The 22992-nt window shown below is 43.3% G+C and overlaps 2 protein-coding genes across 3 annotated transcripts; both read right to left on the reverse strand.

Annotated features, from left to right (window-relative positions):
* Positions 1-5580: 5580 nt before the first annotated feature.
* LOC127427830 (uncharacterized) lies at positions 5581-9663 on the reverse strand. 2 transcript variants are annotated; one of them, XM_051675649.1, is made up of 2 exons: positions 8833-9663; positions 5581-5887 (listed from the first exon to the last, which is right to left on the reverse strand). In XM_051675649.1, exons 1-2 carry the CDS (start codon positions 8968-8970, stop codon positions 5741-5743), a joined length of 285 nt encoding a protein of 94 aa, XP_051531609.1. In that variant the 5' UTR covers positions 8971-9663; the 3' UTR covers positions 5581-5740. The 2 variants fall into 2 exon arrangements, with proteins under 2 accessions (XP_051531609.1, XP_051531608.1); XM_051675648.1 differs by lacking the exon at positions 5581-5887 and adding an exon at positions 6523-7786.
* A 2191-nt stretch (positions 9664-11854) lies between these two features.
* LOC127427831 (purine nucleoside phosphorylase-like) lies at positions 11855-18208 on the reverse strand. The gene is made up of 6 exons (XM_051675650.1): positions 18119-18208; positions 17414-17577; positions 17162-17265; positions 14518-14693; positions 14139-14329; positions 11855-12713 (listed from the first exon to the last, which is right to left on the reverse strand). The coding sequence occupies exons 1-6, from the start codon at positions 18139-18141 to the stop codon at positions 12496-12498; spliced, it is 876 nt and encodes a 291-aa protein (XP_051531610.1). The 5' UTR covers positions 18142-18208; the 3' UTR covers positions 11855-12495.
* Between the last annotated feature and the right edge of the window lie 4784 nt (positions 18209-22992).

Here is a 22992-nt window from a genome sequence, read left to right on the forward strand (position 1 = left end):
TTACCGCTCCTGGTTTCACTTGTTGGAATTATTGTATGGACATTTGCTCTGAACTGTTACTGCTCTGTGGATTACTCACTTCACCACATTGCCATCCTCTCTGCTATTCCTCGCCCGGGGGTCTCAGCTCACCACAGCCATTACTACTCTGTGAACAACTTAGCTCATCGCTGTTATCATCCTCACCACCTTTCCTCTCCCAGGTGTCTCAGCTCATCACAACTATCACTGCTCTGTGGATTATGCACCTCATCACTGTTATCATCCTCACCACCATTCCTTGTCCGGGTGTCCCATTTCATCACTGCCATCATCATCACTCACCTCTCTGCAACCTCGACTGGGTTTTCAGTCATCAGTTCATTATTACATTCATTTGTGTTTCAATAAAAACTGTTTTCATTTTCATTCCCTCTGCAGTTGGGTCCTTCCCTAAACCACTCCAGACAGAACAATCTGGCCAAACATGGACCCAGCAGAGGGAACATCTCTGGTTAATGCTATTTCACAACAGGAGGTCACTCCTCGGCTGTCAACAGGAGCAACTCACATCCACCAGTCAAGCCGTTGAGGAGATGGCGAGACGGATAGCCGACCTGACATCCAGGATTGAACAGCTTCGTCTCACCCCCAATGCCAGTCCCTCCGCCGAAGCCACACCTCCACCCACAGCGGTCTCAACTACATCAGGATCCTCCGAGCCCTGGTTAAATCCTCCAGCACCATACTCCAGTGAGCCAAAGATCTGTAGATCTTTTTTGTCCCAGTGTTCTCTGGTATTTGCATTACAACCATCATCATTTCCCTCTGAACAAGTCAAGATTGCCTATGTCATCACCTTGTTGACCGGTAGAGTTTGTGAGTGGGGGACCACTGTGTGTAGCAGAATCTGCTCTTACCTTATGCAAGGAGATTATTCAGTTTCAGACTTCCCATTGAGTTTCGTACCCTCGCTGCATCATACGGTTGGAATGAGCAGGCATTGTGGGACCAGTTTCTGCATGGGCTATCCGACCGTATTAAGGACAAGAGCTACACGTTGGACCTACCAACCCGCTTTGACGATCTGGTGGACCTAGCGATCAGGGTCGACAACAGGCTGGCCCTGCAACATCGTCACTGTAGACTTCCTCCATCCGGTGCTTCTGTGTCTGCAGCTACTCTACCTCCTTCGTCTGGTGAACACTTCGAGTCCAGTCCTGAGGAAGAGCCCAATGATTGGGAAAGCTCAGCTATCCGCCACATAATGACACTGATGACTCATCAATGGCCTCTGTCTGTACTGTGGATGACCAAGACACACTGCAGCCTCCTCTCTGGTAAAAGACGCAGCTCACCAGTAGGCAAGGGGTTACTGGTGAGCGTTACCCCTGTGGATACATAACCTGGCAATAGAACCCTCCTGCTGGCCTGGTTGCAGAGCAACAACATCCATCACTCCGTCTTGGTTCTGGTGGACTCTGGAGCAGAGGGTAACTTCACAGACACCAATCTAGCGGCTCTTCCTAAGACTCTTCTGGACCAACCCATCACTGCCAAAACTCTCTGTGATACTCCTCTCACTACGGTTACCCACATCACGGCACCTCTCCAGCTCACCATCTCTGGGAACCACGTCAAGGAGATTCGATTTTACATCATCCACTCTCCCTCTGCTCCAGTGGTTTTGGAACATCTGTGGCTGGTAACCCATAATCCACACTTGAATTGAGCTGAGAGTTCTGTGTTGTCCTGGAGTTCTTTCTATCTGTCTCATTGTCTTGTTTCTGCACTCTCCCCAGTTGTGTCCTGTTCTGTGTCGTAGGAGGAGCTGGTGGATCTTGCCGGGGTACCCGAGGTCTACCACGATTTGAGGGCGGTGTTCAGCAAGTCTCGGGCTGCTTCTCTTCCTCAGCATCGCACTTACGACTGTGCTATTGATCTCTTTCCTGGCACTTCTCCACCTCGGGGACATCTGTATTCGCTCTTAGCCCCTGAGCAGGAGGCCATGGAGAGGTATATTGGCGATTCTCTTGTGGCTGATATTATTCAGCCCTCTTCCTCTCTGGCTGGGATGGGGTTCTTCTTTGTGGGGAAGAAAGATGGCTCTTTGCATCCCTGCATAGATTATCGGGGGCTGAATGACACCATGGTAAAGAATTGTTATCCTTTGCCATTGATGTCTTCACCTTCAAACTCTTGCGGGGACCTTCTGTATACACAAAGTTGGATCTTTGCAATGCTTACTACCTTGTTCGGATCAGGGAGGGGGACGAATGGAAAACAGCTTTTAACACGCCTATGGGGCATTTTGAATACTTGGTCATGCCTTTCAGCCTTTCCAATGCTCCCGCCATCTTCCAGGCTCTCGTCAATGAAATGCTGCGTGACATCGTCAATCGATTCATTTTTGTATATCTTGATGATATCCTAATATTTTCTAGTAACTTATGAGACCATGTCCAGCACATCAGAAGAGTGCTTCAACGGTTGCTGGAGAATCATTTGTTCATCAAGGTGGAGAAGTGTGAGTTTCAAGCACGGTCGATTCTGTTCCTGGGGTTCGTCCTCTCGCCCAATGGTATCCGGATGGACCTGGCCAAGGTAAAGGCAATTGCAGATTGCAAAGCAGTCCAGCGGTTTCTGGGATTTGCCCATTTTTACCAGTGGTTCATCTGGAATTTCAGTCAGATGGGCCCCTCTGACGAACCTAAATTCCACCAGAAATTGTTTCTATTGGTTCCAGCAGGCTCAGTCTGCTTTCCAAAAACTAAAGAGCTCTTTTGTTTCAGCTCCCATTCTGGTAAATCCTGACCCATCTTGTTAGGTTGTGGTGGAAGTTGATGCATCGGAGGTGGGGATAGGGGCTATTTTGTCCCAAAGATTTCCATTGGATGGGGCGTTACACCCCTGCACGTTCTTTTCTCATCACTTTACCCCTGCGGAACGGAACTACGACATCGGGAATAGGGAGTTACTGGCTGTCAGATTACCGTTGGGTGAGTGGCGTCATTGGTTGGAGGGTTCAGGGGTTCCATTTGTGGTTTGGACCGACCACAAGAGCCTTGAGTACATCTGCACCACGAAACAATTAAATTCCTGGCAGGCACACTGGGCACTTTTCTTTGGCAGATTAAATTTTACTATCTCGTATCGCCCCGGGTCTAAGAACAGTAAACCTGATGCTTTGTCCTGCTCTTTTGAGACTGAGAGCACCTCGACCTTCCCGGATACCGTTATTCCACCCAATAGGGTGGTGGCAGTGGTGTCCTGGGAGATAGAGTCCAAAGTCTGTTCTCTGCTTAGCGCGACGTCACCATTCCCGCAAAGTGTTCAGAGAGCCTGCTGTTTGTTCCTGAGTCAGTCCGAACTCACATCGTCCGGTGGAATCATTCCTCTAACCTGGCCTGTCATCCAGGAGCTACTCGTACCCAGGCATTAGTCAAGCAATGGTTCTGGTGGCCCTCGTTGGCACAGGATGTATGGAGTTTCGTTTCGGCCTGTTCGGTTTGTGCTAGCAACAAGTCTTCCAGTCGACCCCCTGTGGAGCTCCTTCAGCCGCTGCCAGTCCCTTCAAGACCCTGGTCGCACATTGCCACGGATTTCGTTACTGGATTAACCCGTTCAGTGGCAATACAGTTATTTTAACTGTAATAGAACGGTTCTCGAAGGCGGCTCATTTAATTTCACTCCCCAAATTACCTTCAGCGAGGGAGACAGCAGCTGTAGTCATTGATCATGTCTTCCGTATTCATGGCCGTGGACGTGGTCTCCGACAGGGGACCTCAGTTCATGTCTAAGTTTTGGGCAGAATTCTGTTGACAGCTGGGGGTGACTTTTAGCTTGTCATCTGGGTTCCACCCCCAGACCAATGGGCAGGCTGAGTGGGCTAATCAGGATTTGGAGAGGGTCCTGCGCTGCGTGGCATCTCGGGAATTGTTGACTTGGTGTTCCAAACTATCCTGGGTCGAGAATGCACATAATTCCCTCCCGGTTTCATCTATGGGTCTGTCGCCCTTCCAGTGCTGTTTAGGCTACCAGCCCCCGTTGTTCCCCTCTCAATGAATTCCATGCATGCATTCATCCAGCGATGCTGTCGCACCTGGAGGGTCACCAGAGAAGCCCTCAGTTTACGTGTGTGGACAGAAGGTCTGGTTGTCTTCCCAAGACATTCCACTCCGACTTCCCTCACGTAAACTGGGACCTAAATTTATTGGACTGTTTACCATCTCTAAGGTGCTTAGTCCGGTGGCAGTTCATCTCAGATTACCCCCCCCCCCCCCGTTTTAATAAAATTCACCCTGTCTTCCACGTATCTAAAATCAAGCCTGTTGTCCGCTCCCCCTTTCAGCCCGACTCCTCTGTTCCCCACCTCCTCGTCTAATAGAGGGGGCTTAGGCTTACTCTGTTAGACGTCTTCTTGACGCGAGGCAGAGGGGCAGAAGATATCAGTATTTGGTAGACTGAGAGGGCTATGGTCTGGAGGAGAGATGCTGGGTTCCAGCTCGTGACATCCTGGACCGTGCCCTCATTGATGAATTCCATCAGCATCCTGGTGGACCTTCAGGGGACGCCAGGAGGCATCCATAGGGGAGGGGGTACTGCACGGTTTGGCTTATCTGCCGGTTCCTTTTTTGTGTCAGTGTTTTCGTTCGCTTTGTGTGTTTTCCTTTGCTTCGGAGTGGAGCAATCAGCGTTTCCTTGCAGACGCTCGTTTGCGCTGCTCATGAGGTAATCACCCCACCTGTGTGCCATTACCGCTGTATATTTATTTCCCTCTCCAGCCTCGTCTAGTCACCAGATTGTTCCCGTCTTGCCTTCCTGTCGGTCTATTTTCACCTTTGTTTCTCTCAGTATTTTCCAGTGTGGATTCGGTGGTTACGCTCCTGGTTTCACCTGTTGGAATTATCGAATGGACACTTGCTCTGAACTGTTACTGTTCTGTGGATTACTCACCTCAGCACATTGCCATCCTCTCTGCCATTCCACGCCCAGGTGTCTCAGCTCACCACAGCCATTACTATTCTGTGAACAACTTACTTCATCGCCGTTATCATCCTCACCGCCTTTCCTTATCCGGGTGTCTCAGCTCATCACAGCCATCACTGCTCTGTGGATTACGCACCTCATCGCCGTTATCATCCTCACCACCTTTCCTTATCCGGGTGTCCCAGTTCATCACTGCCATCATCGTCACTCACCTCTCTGCAACCAGGACTGGGTTTTCAGTAATCAGTTCATTAATACATTCATTTGTGTTTTCATTTTCATTCCCTCTGCATTTGGGTCCTTCCTTAAACCACTCCTGATAATAACTGACTGAGGGCCAATCTTTAAATGTTTAAATACTCACAATTTCAAAATTATAGCTGCAAGATGTAAACAGTATGTGTGTTAACATGACTGTAGTGTAATAAAATTGCATAGTAACCTTTTCTGTTTAAAGTTATTTTTATTTTTACAACTTTGTTGCTATGAAGACAAAGACTTAAACCCTAAAACCCTAAAATGACCATAAAAAGACAATTTAAAGAACTTAACAGCTCAACTAAGACTCAAGTTTTAATAGAAAAATGTATGTTAGTTCTTTTATAATATTCTAAGCTTCACATTTCTGCCTTTAAACCCTCCCAAAAACTGGCCCCATTACTAACATATTAAGTGCCTCACTGTAACCTTTATTTACAGTGAGGGACAAGTCAAAATTATTTTTTGTAGTAATCAAGCTTAACTTGTATTGAAACCAGAATACTCATTGAAATTAAATCAATAATCTGACAAAGAAAGCTTCAAAGTGCTGCTTAACCTCAGTAATGGCAGACAGTACAGCCTGCTGTCTTTGGCGTTCACATCTCTCCAAATTTGCCATCTCTTTCTTAAACAGCAAAGACACATCCTCCTGCTCAACCTGAGAATTACAAGAGGATAAAATAAATTGAAGAGGTCCAATGAGAGCTAAATAAAGGATTTTCTGAGATTTATTTATGGTTACCTTTTACTCTTTTCCTATCTATTGGCCAAAATGCCAGCTTTAGTTGGTAACTGTAATGTTGTTGGCTGCTGACAATGATGACGATGACGAGGACGTGAAGATGAAGAACCCAAGTGCAGTTTATTTACAGAACGTGAACTCCAATAACCCTGACTACAAAACATGAACTTGAATTGACTTGACTTGCACATACCATCACATACAATACTCCACCACTAGACAATGCAAACATGAGGGCTTAAATACAAGACATGGGAGAACATAAACCAATGAACAAACAGAACTGATAACAAGATAATTAAACAATAAACCAATGAAAACATGACACATGAACATGGAGGGAAAACAGAAATCACATGACTAGGGAAACAGGAACACATGACATGAAACAGGAACTAGAATTTCAAAATAAAAGACATGAATCAACAAAATACACCTGACATATCCCCCCCACTAAGGGGTGGCTCCTGACACCCCAACACATAAACAAAACACGTAATACATGACATAATTCAAAGTTCTGTAGTGAGCGGGGGTGGGGGGGGGGTGTCTTGAGGCGTGGTGCATGGCGTGGCGAGAAAGGGCAAGGGGCATGGGACAAGGGCAAAGTCTGTGGGAGGTGAAGCCATGAGAGGCTCGAGGGGCAGAGCCATGGAAGATGGAGCCATGAGAGGCTCGAGGGGCGAAGCCTTGGAACGTGGTGCCCGGAGAGTAGCCGAAGACACGAAGGGCCAGGGTGGAGCCGATGGCAGGGAGGACCAAGGCGGTGCTAGAGGCTCGAAGGAGCAAGGCGGAGCTGAGGGATCGTAGAGCCAAAGCGGAGCCAGGTGACCGACAGACCAAGGAGGAGCCAGAGGGACGAGGGACCCCGGCACAGCTGACAGGCTGAAGGACCGTAGTGGAGCCGAGGGAACGCCGAGCTGAGGCAATGTCGAGGGACCAACAGGCCAAAGCGAAGTCCAGGGCTCAGAGGGTCCAGGCGGGATCGGAGTGCCGAAAATTCCCCTTGCCTGCTCAGGAGAACTAAAGGTGGGTATAAGGGTGGGAACCATCTCCAGGTCCCACTGCTCAGGTGTGGCTGTGACATGGCATGGAGCAGGCTAAGGCGTCGCTGTGACGTGGCATGGAGCAGGCTGAGGCGTCGCTGGGACGTGGCATGGAGCAGGCTGAGGCGTCGCTGGGACGTGGCATGGAGCAGGCTGAGGCGTCGCTGGGACGTGGCATGGAGCAGGCTGAGGCGTCGCTGGGACGTGGCATGGAGCAGGCTGAGGCGTCGCTGGGACGTGGCATGGAGCAGGCTGAGGCGTCGCTGGGACGTGGCATGGAGCAGGCTGAGGCGTCGCTGTGATGTGGAACTCTGGCTTGGCGGCGGCCATGACGTGGGACTCTGGCTCGGCGGCGGCCATGACGTGGGACTCTGGCTCGGCGGCGGCCATGACGTGGGACTCTGGCTCGGCGGCGGCCATGACGTGGGACTCTGGCTCGGCGGCGGCCATGACGTGGGCGGCGGCCATGACGTGGGACTCTGGCTCGGGATCCGCCTCCCCCACAGTGGGAACCGATGAATTGAAGGGCGAGGTCGATATATCGAGCCAGGCTGAGGGAACTGCGATCGCCAGGCATCAAAAAAGAAATGGACTCATTTAGTCCAAATCTAAAACAACCCTTGAGGGCAACCTCATTGAAGTCCACCTGGCTGGCTAGACCGCAGAAGTCCTCAACATAGTCCTCCAGAGGACGATTCCCCTGACGTAAGCGCAGAAGCAAAACCGCTGGGTCCATGGGAGGTGGAGTATTCTGTAACGTTGTTGGCTGCTGACAATGATGACGAGGAAGTGAAGATGAAGAACCCAAGTGCAGTTTATTTACAGAACGTGAACTCCAATGACCCTGACTACAAGACTGACCTGACCTGACCTGACCTGACCTGACCTGACCTGACCTGACCTGACCTGACCTGACCTGCACATACCATCACATACAATATTCCACCACTAGACAATGCAAACATGAGGGCTTAAATACAAGACATGGGAGAACATAAACCAATGAACAAACAGAACTGATAACAAGATAATTAAACAATAAACCAATGAAAACATGACACATGAACATGGAGGGAAAACAGAAATCACATGACTAGGGAAACAGGAACACATGACATGAAACAGGAACTAGAATTTCAAAATAAAAGACATGAATCAACAGAATACACCTGACAGTAACACTTTAAAATAAGGTTGTATTCATTAACATGTTGCAATAAACTGAACAATAACAGTACTTTTACAGCATTTATTAATCTTGGTTAATGTTAATTGAAACATACTAATATGTTTGTTTTTTTTTTATTTAAAAGTTGTGTATGTTAACATTAGTTAATGCATTATAAACTGATATGAACTAGCAATGAACAATTGTATTTTTATAAATTAACATTAACAAAGATTAATAAATGCTGAATACACTTTTATAATACAATTAATAGTTATGCATTTCAATTTCAAACAAAATTCCTTGTAATTTTTAACAAAATTAAATTTAACTCAATTTGATGGAATTTTGTTATGAAATTATTTTTGAGTGCATATATGTCTAAAAAGTAAGTGAAAAATCATACATGTTCATGTATGGTTTTCATTGATATATAAAAGAAAAATACTGAACTTGTACATTTATGCAATGTGTATTTCAAAATACTTCAGAGATGCCAGAAATGACCATTTTATGTTACAGACAGTATATTTTCCTAAATAATCGTGGAATTTGAAATATTGGCATACATTTACATGTCCAAATAAATGAAATATAAAATTGTTCTTAGAGTATTTGGCCATATATCTGATTTGTGTATGAGTTACCTGCTGCTTCTCTCTCAGTTTATCCAGCTCTCTTTCAATGTTTGCAATTTGCAAGGCCTTGACTGGGTACTCCATATCTTTGTATGTCTTCAGAGTGTGCAGCTCTTTCTGTGCCTTCACCACTTTTGTTGTCACCATATCCAACTGCTCCTGCAAACCTGCATTTACAGAAGATAAAATAGCCAGCTTGAATTTGTTGTTTTCTTACTACCATTAATGGCCAGTGAGCTGCAGCAGCTATAAATTGCAACAACAACAACAACAACAACAAAAAATCAAGCGTTCAAACATGAACAGTATGTGTAAACTAACCATGGAGATGTTTCTGTGATCATATTTCACAGGTTAGGGGTTCTTAATGATTTGCGAAATGTACAGGTATGAGTTCAGTGCTTTTTGCATAAAGTGGGGTCTAAAAATCTTGAGACCACTAGTGAAAATGCTTCTATTTAGCAAATTGTTCACTAGAGCATGAACTCCACAAGATGCCAAAACCTGACCCATGTTATCCAGCATGATTTGAGAATGTGTACTTCAATGGAAGCAAGGAAATCTTACCTTTTGCACAAAGGTCAATGTCACAGATGTGCTCACATTTGATTAGTGAACTAGATATAGTGCAAAATCTTAAATATTTCTTCTTCATTTTGCATCATAACTTTTATTTGTTTTACACACTGTTTATTTCCAGTTTTAAAAGACGCAGATTTTCAGTGTGGTCTCAGATTTTTGGACCCCACTGTGCATCAGTTATTTGTCTCACGCCCATTTGTTCTTCCTGGTTGAGCAGTTCTTTGGCTCTGGAGAACGAGCTTCTCTCTGTGTCCATAATGGTCTTGGCTATCTGCAGGTTGCTCTCTTTAAGATGTTCGCAGTGCTTCTCTCTGTCTTTAATGGCTTCTTTCGAGGATGTGATGAGTAACTACAACACATGCAGGGAAATGGAATTCAAGACATGGTATATATACTCTACCAAAATATACCATAATATTATATATACTATCCAAAGTCAAGTGAACTTAAAAAAGAAAGAAAAAAAATTCTACTTTCTTGTTTTACAGTACAAACCTTCAGTGCTTTGATATTGTCTTTAGTATGGTCCTGTTCCACTTTTACAGTTGTTTTCCTTCTAGAGAGTTTGGGTAATGTTGTGGAATCATTGTGGACAGTTTTCCATTGAGATTTTCCTGTTTGGAGATCATAAAGTAGCAATTACACATTCATGCATGAAAGCCACAATTTGAGTGACTACACTAACATATGTTTAACAGCATTACTTTAATGCTTAGCTATGTTTATGTCTCACCTGACATTACAGTCGGAAATTGTCTGATTACAGTAGTTCCACTGTCTTGTTCAAATGATGATAGGACATTTTTATGATGATGAGTTGCCCAGGGCTGAGGCTTAGGTTTTGTCCTATGTTCCCATTTGCTGTAATCTTTAAACATAAACGTGTCATTGACAAATAAGGTTGTCTGAGATAATAAAAATGATCAATCTTTTAAAAAATAATTACAAATTTAAAACATGTTTCTAGTTCGTACAAATGTAATATTTGCTCGCATGTTGGTTTCATACATAAAAACAAACAAACAAACAATTATAACATAAAAAAAAATGGATTTAATGACTTTAACAATGTCAAGTGGTGTAACCATCAAGTAAAAGGTATTAAAATACTTTCCTTGCACCTTGAATACACTAAGTGTACACAACTCATAGGAATAGTTAATGAAATCTCATCAGTTACTCACCCTCGTGCCATCCCAGATGTGTATGACTTTCTTTCTTCTGCTCAACACAAACAAAGATTTTAGAAGAATATTTCAGCTCTGTTGGTCCATACAATACAAGTCAAAATGGTCCAAAACTTTGAAGTTCAAAAAGCACATAAAGGTAGCATAAAAGCAATCCAAATGACTCCAGTGGTAAAATCTTTATATTTGCAGAAGCGATAAGAACCTACTGTATTGAGAAACAGATCAATATTTAATTTTGACTTTTGACTTTGCATTGTATGTACGTACAGAACTGAGATATTCTTCTAGAAATCTTCGTTTGTGTTCTGCAGAAGACAGAAAGTCATACAAATCTGGGATGGCATGAGGGTGAGTAAATGATGAGAGAATTTTCATTTTTGGGTGAACTATTCCTTTAATAATTAATCAAAAAGATGTCTAAAATATTTTTCAAGGTACAAATATAAAAATTATAAATATCATTAATTTTTAAGTCATACATATCAAGAGGTTTTCTGAGGGTTAATCCATTTAACCTGAACAAAATGTGTCTTTAAAAATTTCACGATCTTCTCTGTTTTATGACTGTCTTGTCACATGTCAGCAGAATGGTTTGTTGGTTACACCACCTGACTTTGATTTGGTGGACAACATTTTTTCAAATATAAATATTTGAAAACAAAATGATTTCACTGCTTTTGTTTTAAATCAATAATAATTAAAGATAATTCCAAACTAACAGTATGACAAATGACTTTGAACTCAAAATCTGAATACTCAAGTAATTATTATTTTATTTATTTATTTATTTATTTATTTAAATAGCATTATAGATGTATTTTTTTTTTTATTGAACGTTACAGATCCGTAAAAAAAAAAAAAAAAACATTCGTCACGCCTTCAACTCTTATCTGCGGCTGTTTTACTTTAATAATAATAATAAAAAACAACAATCTATTCACATTAGAACAAATCAGCCATAAACACAGTCAATCATACCACTGGATAAAAGTCGAGCATTTCTTGACGTGAACTAAAAGTCATGATGTCGTTTTTGGGTCAAAACAATTCCGTCTGCACCAAGCGTTTAAATTTGCCATGGCAACCGGAGGAGCGCGTCTGCACACAATCACACATTGCAAATCTGTTGCCATCTAGTGGATATGTTGAGCATGTGCGGCAATTAAATGGAAACTTTTTTTTTTTTTTTTTTATCTCTGCAAAAGCTACTTTTATCTATTATTAATTTTTAAACATTTATATTAAATCTCTATAAAACATTTATGGGATTGTATCAAAGTGAAACATATACCTTTATTGTTATTATTGTTGCACTGAAGTTCAGATTATTTGTTGATCTTATAGAAGAGAGCAGGTTATACAAAAAGTTCTAGATTCAGTGGCTTTGTACAATCCAAACTGAAAATATAAGACAGTATCATAAATAGCATGAAGGAATTATATAAATATCGTACTTTATCATCAAAATATTAACATTAAGATTTATATTAATTTGAATGATGAATGAAAAATGTGTAACATAATATCCCACATCAAGCTCTTATTATATTGTTAATATGAATATACATTTACATGCATTAAACCTCTACTGCACAAAAAGATAAATTATTAATGAATAAAATACAAACAAATTAAGCAGTATATTGAATAGTCCATTTTTGGCCCAGTGTTTTAACATTTGTTGCTGTGGCACCATTGAACAGAATCATTTCCAAAATCACAAAAAACAATACAATATCATAATCAGTAATAAGTTACTGAAAACATGTCAAAGAAAATGTCTTACTGACATAGATGTTCTATAGTTACATGTACAAGTATGACCAGTTGATAAAGAAATCATGGCAGCTGCAGATTTGTCTGGATGAGATTTTGATTGACAGTTACAGTGCTGATGTCATCACGCAGTGTTGTTGTTGATGTCCATGTGGCTGACGAGCTCTGTGACGAGTGCCTGCAGCATTTCTGAGCGCATTTTGCTCACCTCCAGCACGGCTTCATGATTGACAGTCTCATTGTCCTCATAGCTTTTCACTACTTTATTAGTAATGAGGGACAGACCAAAGACTCTCATGCCACAGTGACTGGCAACCAGCACTTCTGGTGCAGTACTCATACCTTTAAAGGCAAATTAATGCATAATTAAATCCGGCTATCCCACAAAATGACTCCTTTTTTGAGGGACAGTTGATTTACTCATCCTCATGTTGTTCAAAACCTGTATGAATGTCTTTCTTCAATGGAAAACAAAATAATACGTTAGGCAGAATGACAGCCTCAGTCACCATTCACTTTCATTGCATCTGTTTTCCATTAAATGAAAATTAATGGTGACTGAGGCTGTCAGTCCCTAATACTCTGCCTAACATCCTCTGTTTCACGGAAAGAAAGAAAGTCATACAGGTTTGGAACAATATGATGGTGAATAAATGATGACAGAATATTCATTTTTGGGTGAACTGTCCCTTTAAATAGTTCCCACAGAGGTGGGTAGAGTAGCAAAAATTTTACTCAAGTAAAAGTACAATTATTAAAAAAAAAAAACAATTACTCAAGTAGAAATAAAAGTAATAATGTTAAAAATTACTCGAGTAAGAGTAAGAAAGTATCTCAAGTAGTAACTAGTTACTTTCACATATAACGTAATGAATATTTACTCTCCTACACATTTAACAGGCATTACAGAATGATTAATAATAATAATAATAATACTATTCATATTATTGTAAATAATGGAAATTGTCATCATTCACCACCATGATGTTCTAAACCCATATGACTTCTTTCTTCCATGCATCAAATTAAAGGGTGTTCACCAAAAATTTAAAATGCTCTAATTTTCTCACCCTCATGCCATCCCAGATGTGTATGACTTTCTAAAAGATTTTTATCTCAGCTCTGTTGGTCCATACAATGCAAGTGAATGGTGACCAGAACTTTGAAGCTCCAAAAAGTACATAAAATTAATTCATACGACTACAGTGATTTTCAGAAGCAATATGATAGGTGTGGGTGAGAAACAGATAAATATCTATAACTTTATAATATATAAAGTCCTTTTTTTAAACTATTAATTCTCCTCCCTGCCCAGTAGGTGGTGATATGCACAAAGAATTGAATCACCAAAAAAAAAAAAAAAAAAAAAAAAAAAAAAGAATGTGAAAGTTGCGATTTATCACCCACACTTATCATATCCCTTCTGAAGACAGATTGAACCAGTGTCATTTGAATTCCTTTAATGCTACCTGTATGTGCTTTCTGAGCTTCAAAGTTTTGTTCACCATTCACTTGCATTCTAGTATAAACTAACAGAGCTGAGATATTATTCTACAAAAAATTGTGTTCAGCAGAAATAAAAAAAACACACAACTGGGATGGCATGAGGTTGAGTAAATGATGCGAGAATTTTCAATTTCAGAAAAATTATTCCTATAAGGAGATGTTAGATGGAATGCTAACCTTAATCATCATTTACTTTCACTGCATGTTTTTTCCCCTTCATATTTTGAAAGGGAATGGTGATGTGAAGCATGTGATGCTTACCAACTGCATCCACTCCCAGTCTGTGCAAAAGGCGGGCTTCAGCTATGCTCTCAAAGTTGGGCCCTCCCACCATGCAGTACACGCCCTCTCGGACATATTGGGAGACGCCCATGCTCTTACAGATGTCAAACGCCATCTTCCGCAGGCTTTTGTCATAGACCCCAGTCATGGGAGGAAATCGAGGACCAAACCTTGGAAGCATCCAACAGACAATTAACTATTGGTTTTGTCTTTTTCTATTTTTATTTTTATTTATGCTTATTTTAAAAGTGAGCTTACAGTAAAATATATTTTCTTGTTAACAAGTAAAACTTTGACTTTGATATACATTAATGCTTTCTTAGCTCACATCAATGCTTTCCTTTATATTGATACTCACTTATCATCATTAGGTCCGTTGAGTGGATTCAGTCCAGCGAGTCCAGGAAAGTTTATATGGTCACGGATGATCATAATATCACCACAGCTATAACTTTCTGCTAAAGATCCAGCAGCATTAGTGACAATCAAGGTGTCGACACCAAGAAGCTTGAACACTCTTATTGGAAAAGTGACCTGAGGAGCACAAACAGAAGATCAGGACAAATCTGTAGTAATCTGTTAATCCAACCAGCACCAGCATCGTTATAAACTCCATAAGATTGCAGCTGTACTGTACAGTCGTATTGCCAGCAAGCCACATTAGTCTAACCCTGTTATGTAAACCAGACAAAAGATTTATTGAATGGTAAATTGTGCTCTGGCATTAAAGCATGTGATTCAGATTAGCATGATCAGGAGTGAATACACTGTCCCAGTGTTGACATAAAAAAAAAAAAAGAATCCCCTTCTTCTATCATTTTATCAGCAAATATGAGTAGGCTAATCTTGAAATGTAATGTAATTCTGTTATGACACGTGGTGTTGACTCAGTCGACAGCATTTGTGGCATAATGATGATGACCACAAGAAATTATTTCGACTCGTCCCTCCTTTTCTTTAAAAACAGCAAAAATCGAGGTTACAGTGAGGCACTTACAATGGAAGTGAATGGGGACAATTTTTGGAGGGTTTAAAGGCACTGTATGAAAATCTTATAATTTTATAAATGCACTTACATTTATTCTGTTAAAATTAATGTATTATTTCAGCTGTAAAGTTTTTCAGCTGTAAAGTCACAACATTAAAACCATTGACAGGTGAAGTGAATAACATTTATTATCTTGTTACAATGGCACCTGTCGAGGGGTGGGATATATTAGGCAGCAAGTGAACAGTCAGTTCTTGAATTTCATGTGTTGGAAGCAGGAAAAATAGGCAAGCGTAAGGATCTGAGCGACTTTGACAAGGGCCAAATTGTGATGGCTAGATGACTGGGTCAGAGCATCTCCAAAATGGCAGGTCTTGTGGGGTGTTCCCGGTATGCAGAAGTTAGTACCTACCAAAAGTGGTCCAAGGAAGGACAACTGGCAAACCGGCGCCTAAGGCTCATTGATGCATGTGGGGAGTGAAGGTTAGCCCATCTGGTCTGATCCCACAGAAGAGCTACTGTAGCAAAAATTGCTGAAAAACTTAATGCTGGCCATGATAAAAAGGTGTCAGGACACACAGTGCATCGCTGCTTGCTGCGTATGGGGCTGCGTAGCCGCAGACCAGTCAGAGTGCCCATGCTGACCCCTGTCCACCGTCGAAAGTACCTACAATGGGCACATGAGCATCAGAACTGGACTGTGGAGCAATGGAAGAAGGCGGCCTGGTCTGATGAATCACATTTTCTTTTAAATCATGTGGATGGCTTGGTGCGTGTGCGTCGTTTACATGGGGAAGAGATGGCAGCAGGATGCACTATGGGAAGAAGGCAGGCCAGTGGAGGCAGTGTGATGCTCTGGGCAATGTTCTGCTGGGAAACCTTGGATCCTGTCATTCATGTGGATTATACTTTGACATGTTCCAACTACCTAAAGATTGTTGCAGACCACATACACCCCTTCATGGCAATGATATTCCCTGATGGCAGTGGCCTCGTTCAGCAGGATAATGCGCCCTGCCATGCTGCAAAAAAATTTCAGGAATGGCTTGAGGAACATGACAAAGAGTTCAAGGTATTGACTTGGCCTCCAAATTCCCCAGATCTCAATATGATTGAGCATCTATGGGATGTGCTGGAACAACAAGTCCGATCCATGGAGGCCCCACCTTGCAACTTACAGGACTTAAAGGATCTGCTGCTAATGATACCACAGGACACCTTCAGAGGTCTTGTGGAGTCCATGCCTCAATGGGTCAGAGCTGTTTTCGTGGTACGAGGGGGACCTACACGATATTAGGCAGGTGGTTTTAATGTTGTGGCTGATCAGTGTATAACTGTACACAGAAAAGTTTAGTTAGCAATTTTATCTCACTAAAATTATGTTATCATGCATATTGTTTATATCTTGTGGCTATACTTTTGAAACAGTGAGTATTTTAACATTTACAGACTGGCCCCATTCACTTCCTATATAAGTGCCTCACTGCAACCTACATTTTTGCAAAAAGTTTTAGTCAAAATTAGTATTTGTGGGTAATCAACATTATGCCACAAATGCTGTCGATTGAGCCAAACTTATATTGAACCCGGAATATTCCTTTAAAGGCATTGCTTAACCAAAAATCCAAACCCATATAACGTTCCAAACCCATATGAAGTTATTTTCTGCTATAGTAAACTAAAGATGTTAGAATGACAGCCTTGGTCACCATATACTGTGAGTATATGATGCACTGAAAGTGAATGGTGATGAGGCTAACATGCTGCCTAACATCTTCTTTTGTGCTCCATGGAAGAAAGAAAGTCATATGGGTTTGGAACAACATGAGAATGACAGAATTTTATTCAGAGTAAATGACAGAATTTTCATTTTTAGGTGAACTATCCCTTTAACACAGCATTAAAATGTCAAGGATGATATACAGTATAATAATCAAAGTGAATTGAAGTGAAAAATAATAAAATCCTAATTTATGAGAATGAGGCAGGGCACATTGGTTTTGAAAAGACAAACCTTGCATAGCGAATGTCCCTCATACATGTGGAATCGGCCTTGCATACACACGCAAGTCTTCCCTTTAAGCTCCCCGAAAACCAGCCTTCCAGCATGGCCCTTCACTGTTTATATACACATACAAACAAACAAACAGTGAGGACACAAGCCTCACTACATATAGCATAACAGTAGTGCAGGCAAAACCCTTTTATGATGCTCAGTTACAATGGCAAATTATTGTGTTGGCAAATAGAGTCTGATGCGTCTCACCTGTGCTTTGAGGAAAGCTGGGGATTTCAGAGTATTTGAAAGAGTCTTGGCAATTGATTGCATCAGCCAGCACACCCAGTCCAGAGCCGCAGATGATGGCTACTTTAGGTCTGTGTTGTGTCTGGGACAGAAGCCAGTCTGCTGTTCTCTGGTAGTCCTCATGGCTGTTGAATAGAAAGACTTCTTTATTAAACTGACAGGAAGACTCAATGTCTATATATTCATTTAAGGACATTGTGTAATTTAGTGCATTAATTACTAAAAAAGTGACTGGCTGTGTATAATCCTATCACATTTGACTGCATCTCATTCATTTGAAGCACATTGTGTACTATTCGTTTTTCAACAAAGCGATAGTACAGTTTTGAAATAACTAACCTTATTTTATGACTATTGTGATGTTGAAGATAAAGTTCACACTTTGCTATTTTATGTTGGAATGACTGATTTAAAAATGGTATCTCTTTGCTGACTAATTTTGCTTGAGCGAAATGTTTCAAACTGTAAAATGAAACCAAATTTACATACAACAATGCAATTTTGCTTGTTTTTAAGAACCCTTTATAGAACAACAGTTTGAAACAGAGCTAAAGTTTTAAACATGATTTATATTTCTGTAGTTCTCAAAAAAAAAAAAAAAAGTTTCTTGATGCACACCCCAAATGTATACCTTCAACCTTAAGATGGAAAGAAAACATAACTTACCAGATTTGATCTATACTATGCATGGTTTGGTTGATGTTGTGTGATTGTATCGAATAAAGTTTGACACCGAAGTATGTGAATGAGAGCAGCTCTTTCCTGTTGATATAAATATACCCAATGTCTGACCTCACTAACACATACAAAAACGCTCTGATTGGTTACAATTCAATATTACAGTTAGTCATGCCAAATGAAATGCCTTGTAATTTGGAAGTGTGTCAGAGTTTAAATATTAGAGTGGCAGACAGATCTTTCAATCAAATTTGTGGAAAATAGGTTTTTAAAACCAACCCCACAAGTATATCTGAATCTGATATGCATAAAGATTTGTGTTATTACATAAAATGTTTGCATGTGTTTTAGACAAGGCTGTGAACTACAAGTTTAATCTCATTAGAGGAGATTTTGAAAAAAAAAAATCAGAATCATAAATCAATAATAAATACGTCACTCGAAATTATATAACTGATAACAAATTAGATACACTAATTTTCTGCAATACCAGTAATAGGTTTAACCCGCTTTATGCCACTAGTGATTAACAGTTTGTGTTTTGCTTTGTAATGCATAAAAACCTCTTTTCCTAACACATAATTCGGGATTTAAGATGTCCCTTAAAGTATGTTGCACCATGTAATTTCCAATTAAAGCTGCCAATGTGTCGAGCTTGGGTTCTGCCATAATATCGGTAACACGTGAATCCCATTACCAGGGGTACAGACTCCACCCCAAATCCAAAGCACGGGACCTCACAAGGTTTGTCTAATTGCAAGCAATTTTCTGCTTTTGGATCCAAAGCCTCGTAAAACCATTTTGAAGGTATAAATGCAGCCTCTCTCCTTTTGACATCACTGCTAAATAAATTATAATGCATTGCACACAGTTGTTGATTCTACTTCTAAATGGCTTACCTTGCCATGGCATTGTGTGAATTTACAGAATCCTGGGCCAAAGTTGAAAAGTGCTGAAAGGCTTTGTACTCAAAAGTGTAGATGGCAATATATGGCACAGATGACTCAAAATAACTGTAAATAAATGGAATAGATCCATCTCTAATTGTAATTCCCATACCTACTCTATTTTTGTGAAAGGATCTGTATTGCCAAAAAACCCTTAAAACCAGACAACAAAGCCATCACATTAATTTAACATCTCACATGTGAGTGATAATGTACAGTCAGTCGGTCTTTATTGCAAAAAAAAAAAAAAAAAAAAAAAACTCTGATGAGGGAACATCAGTAAGCATTATGCCGCTTACTACATGGCCTCTTAACAACTAAATAAATGGACATGAAATATTGATTAGAATTTTCCTGAAGTGTCACAAGAGATTAGTTGAGTTATGTAGCTCATGAAAACATCATGGTTACTTTCGTAACCTCCGTTCCCTGATGGAGGGAACGAGACGTTGTGTCGATGTAGTGACACTAGGGGTCACTCATGGGAGCCCCAAACACCTCTGCTTTTTTGAAAAAAGGCCAATGAGAATTGGCGAGTGGAATTTGCATGCCAATCCCCCGGACATACGGGTATAAAAGGAGCTGGTATGCAACCACTCATTGAGGTTTTGTGCTGAGGAGCCGAGACCAGGTCCCGGCCATTTCAGCAGGAAGTTCAGTTTTATGGCAAGAGGGACACAACGTCTCGTTCCCTCCATCAGGGAACAGAGGTTACGAAAGTAACCATGACGTTCCCTATCTGTCACTCACTCGACGTTCTGTTGATGTAGTGACACTAGGGTTCCCTATACAAAACACCACAACTATCTGAACTGTGTTACGTGAACTGGTGGTGTGTGACGGGCAGACCGCTGTGTGCCTTGTAGCCAGCGCACCAGGCTGTCACGTAACCTCCCCCAACGCTCTTATGAGTGTCGAACAGTCCATCAGGTACAAGTCGACTGCCCAACTATAGGGACAGGCTAGCCTAGCCGAGGTCTCTTTCCCTCTTTTTTCTCCCCAAAAAGAGTGGAATTCGTTAACTGACTGGGAGCCATAAGTGTCTGCGTCGGGGGGTGTCCCTCCCAAGGGGAAGACACCGCGGAGACCCCACCTTGCCCAAAGGGGGGGGGGTATTTTGAGTGGAATACGTCACATGGTCTTACTGAGTCTTTTCGGAAGTATGTCATGTGAAGAGGTCCCATGGTAGGTCCTACCCGAAGGGGGAGGAGTTTCTACAGAGCATGGCGACCGGGGGCAGAGGGGCGATTTTGCGGAAGATATCACATGGGGTTGCCTTCGGGGAACCAGCACATGTGGAGCACCTACCTCAGTACAGGGGCTCATTAGCGCACGTACTGGGCCGGTCAGCGAGTTTCTCCGCAAACTCAACTGCCAGAGGGCTAAGGAGGAAAGTCATCCAGGGATCACAGTCTGTGAACACGACTGGGAGTCAAGAGCGCACGTCTTCACCTCAAGGGAGGGGAAAGGCGCTATGCGCAAGCGGTACACCCGGCCAGCTGTCCCGGAACTTACCTGCTCGTGCCTGCCACTACATGGGACGAGACCGGCTCAACCTGGTGATTGTAGAACCTTGCAAAGGTGTTGGGTGTTGCCCAGCCCGCTGCTCTGCAGATGTCTGCCAAAGAGGCGCCACTGGCCAGGGCCCAGGATGCCGCCACACTCCTGGTAGAGTGAGCTCGTAACCCCGCAGGGGGTGGCAAATCCTGAGCCTGATATGCCATCGCGATGGCGTCCATGACCCAGTGGGCGATCCTCTGTTTGGAGACAGCGCTTCCATTCCGCTGTCCACTAAAGCAGACAAAGAGCTGCTCGGAGCTTCTAAGGCTCTGTGTGTGATCCAAATTTATGCGTAAAGCTCGAACCGGACACAGCAACGCCAAGGCTGGGTCTGCTTCCTCCTGGGGCAGCGCTTGCAGGTTCACCACCTGATCCCTAAAAGGGGTCGTGGGAACCTTGGGCACATAGCCCGGTCGGGGTCTCAGGATCACGTGAGAGTAACCCGGACTGAACTCCAGGCACGATTCGCTGACAGAGAATGCCTGCAGGTCCCCTACCCTTTTGATGGATGTGAGCACAGTCAGGAGGGCAGTCTTCAAAGAGAGTGCCTTAAGCTCAGCTGACTCCAAGTCACAAAGGAAGCTCCCTGTAGACCCCGAAGGACTACAGAGAGGTCCCACGAGGGGACGAGGTGCGGTCTGGAAGGATTCAACCTCCTAGCCTCTCTCAGGAACCTGATGATCAAGTCGTGCTTCCCCAAGTACTTACCATCTACAGCTCTCCCTCCAGCCTCTCCTTCAGGAAGGAAAGCACCGATGCAACTGCGCATCTCTGGGGGTCTTCGCGTTGGGAAGAACACCACTTAGTGAACAGATGCCACTTCAAGGCATACAGGTGCCTCATAGAGGGAGCTCTATCCTGAGTGATCATGTCTACCACTGCGGGTGGTAGGCCACTTAGGTCTTCTGCATCCCATCCAGGGGCCAGACGTGGAGATTCTAGAGGTCTGGTCGTGGGTGCCAGATGGTGCCCCATCCCTGAGAAAGAAGATCCTTCCTCAGGGGAATTCGTCGGGGGGGGGACATGAGGTTGCTACTAGGATGACCTGCTCCTCGTCCTCCCTGACCTTGCACAGGGTCTATGAAAGTAGGCTCACTGGGGGAAATGCATATTGGCATACTCCAGGGGGCCAGCTGTGTGCCAGCGCATCTATACCAAGGGGTGCCTTGGCCAGGGTGAACCAAAGCGGGCAGTGGGAGGATTCTCTGGAAGCAAACAGGTCTACCTGTGCTCAACTGAATCGACTCCAAATCAGCTGGACCACCTGAGGGTGGAGTCTCCACTCTCCCCTGAGGGTAATCTGACATGACAGCGCGTCTGCTGCGGTGTTGAGGTTGCCCGGGATGTGAGTGGATGACGCACCTGGAGACCTGCTCTAGGGGAACCCCTGCCTGTAGAAATGCAAGGTCGGTCCAAGGGCTGAAGAGGCGGCGACAGATCGGCGTGATGGTCATGTGATGTGTCCCACAATGCCATGCCCATCTCTGGACTCAAGTCTGAACCAGTGCTGAAGCGGTCTCATATGCATCAACCCGAGTGGTGTGGCCGCTGCTGAGGATGCCATATGCCCCAGGAGCCTCTGAAAAAGTTTCAGTGGAACCGCTGTCCTCCGTCTGAACGCCTTCAGACGGTTCAGCACCAACTGTCATCGAGACTGAGTCCAACTCCAAACCGAGAAAAGAGATGCTCTGAACCGGGGAGAGGTTGCTCTTATCCCAGTTGACCCGAAGCCCCAGTCAGCTGAGGTGCAGGAGCACGAGATCCCTGTGTGCGCACAGCAACTCTCAAGAGTGAGCTTGGATTAGCCAGTAGTCGAGATAGTTGAGAATGCGAATGCCCACTTCCCTTAGCGGGGCAAGGGCTGCCTCTGCGACCTTCGTGAAGACGCGAGGGGACAAGGACAGGCCGAAGGGGAGGACCTTGTACTGGTACGCCTGGCCTTCAAAGGCAAACCGCAGGAAGGGTCTGTGTCGAGGTAAGACCAAGACATGGCAGTACGCGTCCTTCAGGTCTACCACCGTGAACCAATCTTGATTCCGGACGCTCGTTAGTGTGCAAAGCCCGGTTCAGTACTCGCAGGTCCAGGATTGGACGCAAACCATTGCCTTTCTTCGGTACGATGAAGTAAGGGCTGTAGAACTCTTTCTTCATCTCGGCTGGAGGGACAGGCTCTATTGCACCCTTGCGCAGAAGGGTAAAGAAATCCGCACACGAGGTAGCGGCGTTCTCGCCCTTCACCGAGGTGAAGCGGACGCTGCTGAACCTGGGCGGGCGCCTGGCGAACTGAATCGCATAGCCGAGTCGGACGGTCCGGGTCAGCCATCGTGACGGGTTGGAAAGCGCGAGCCATGAGCC

This window comes from Myxocyprinus asiaticus, chromosome 37 (assembly GCF_019703515.2).
Source record: "Myxocyprinus asiaticus isolate MX2 ecotype Aquarium Trade chromosome 37, UBuf_Myxa_2, whole genome shotgun sequence".
In the NCBI taxonomy this organism is placed as follows: domain Eukaryota; kingdom Metazoa; phylum Chordata; class Actinopteri; order Cypriniformes; family Catostomidae; genus Myxocyprinus; species Myxocyprinus asiaticus.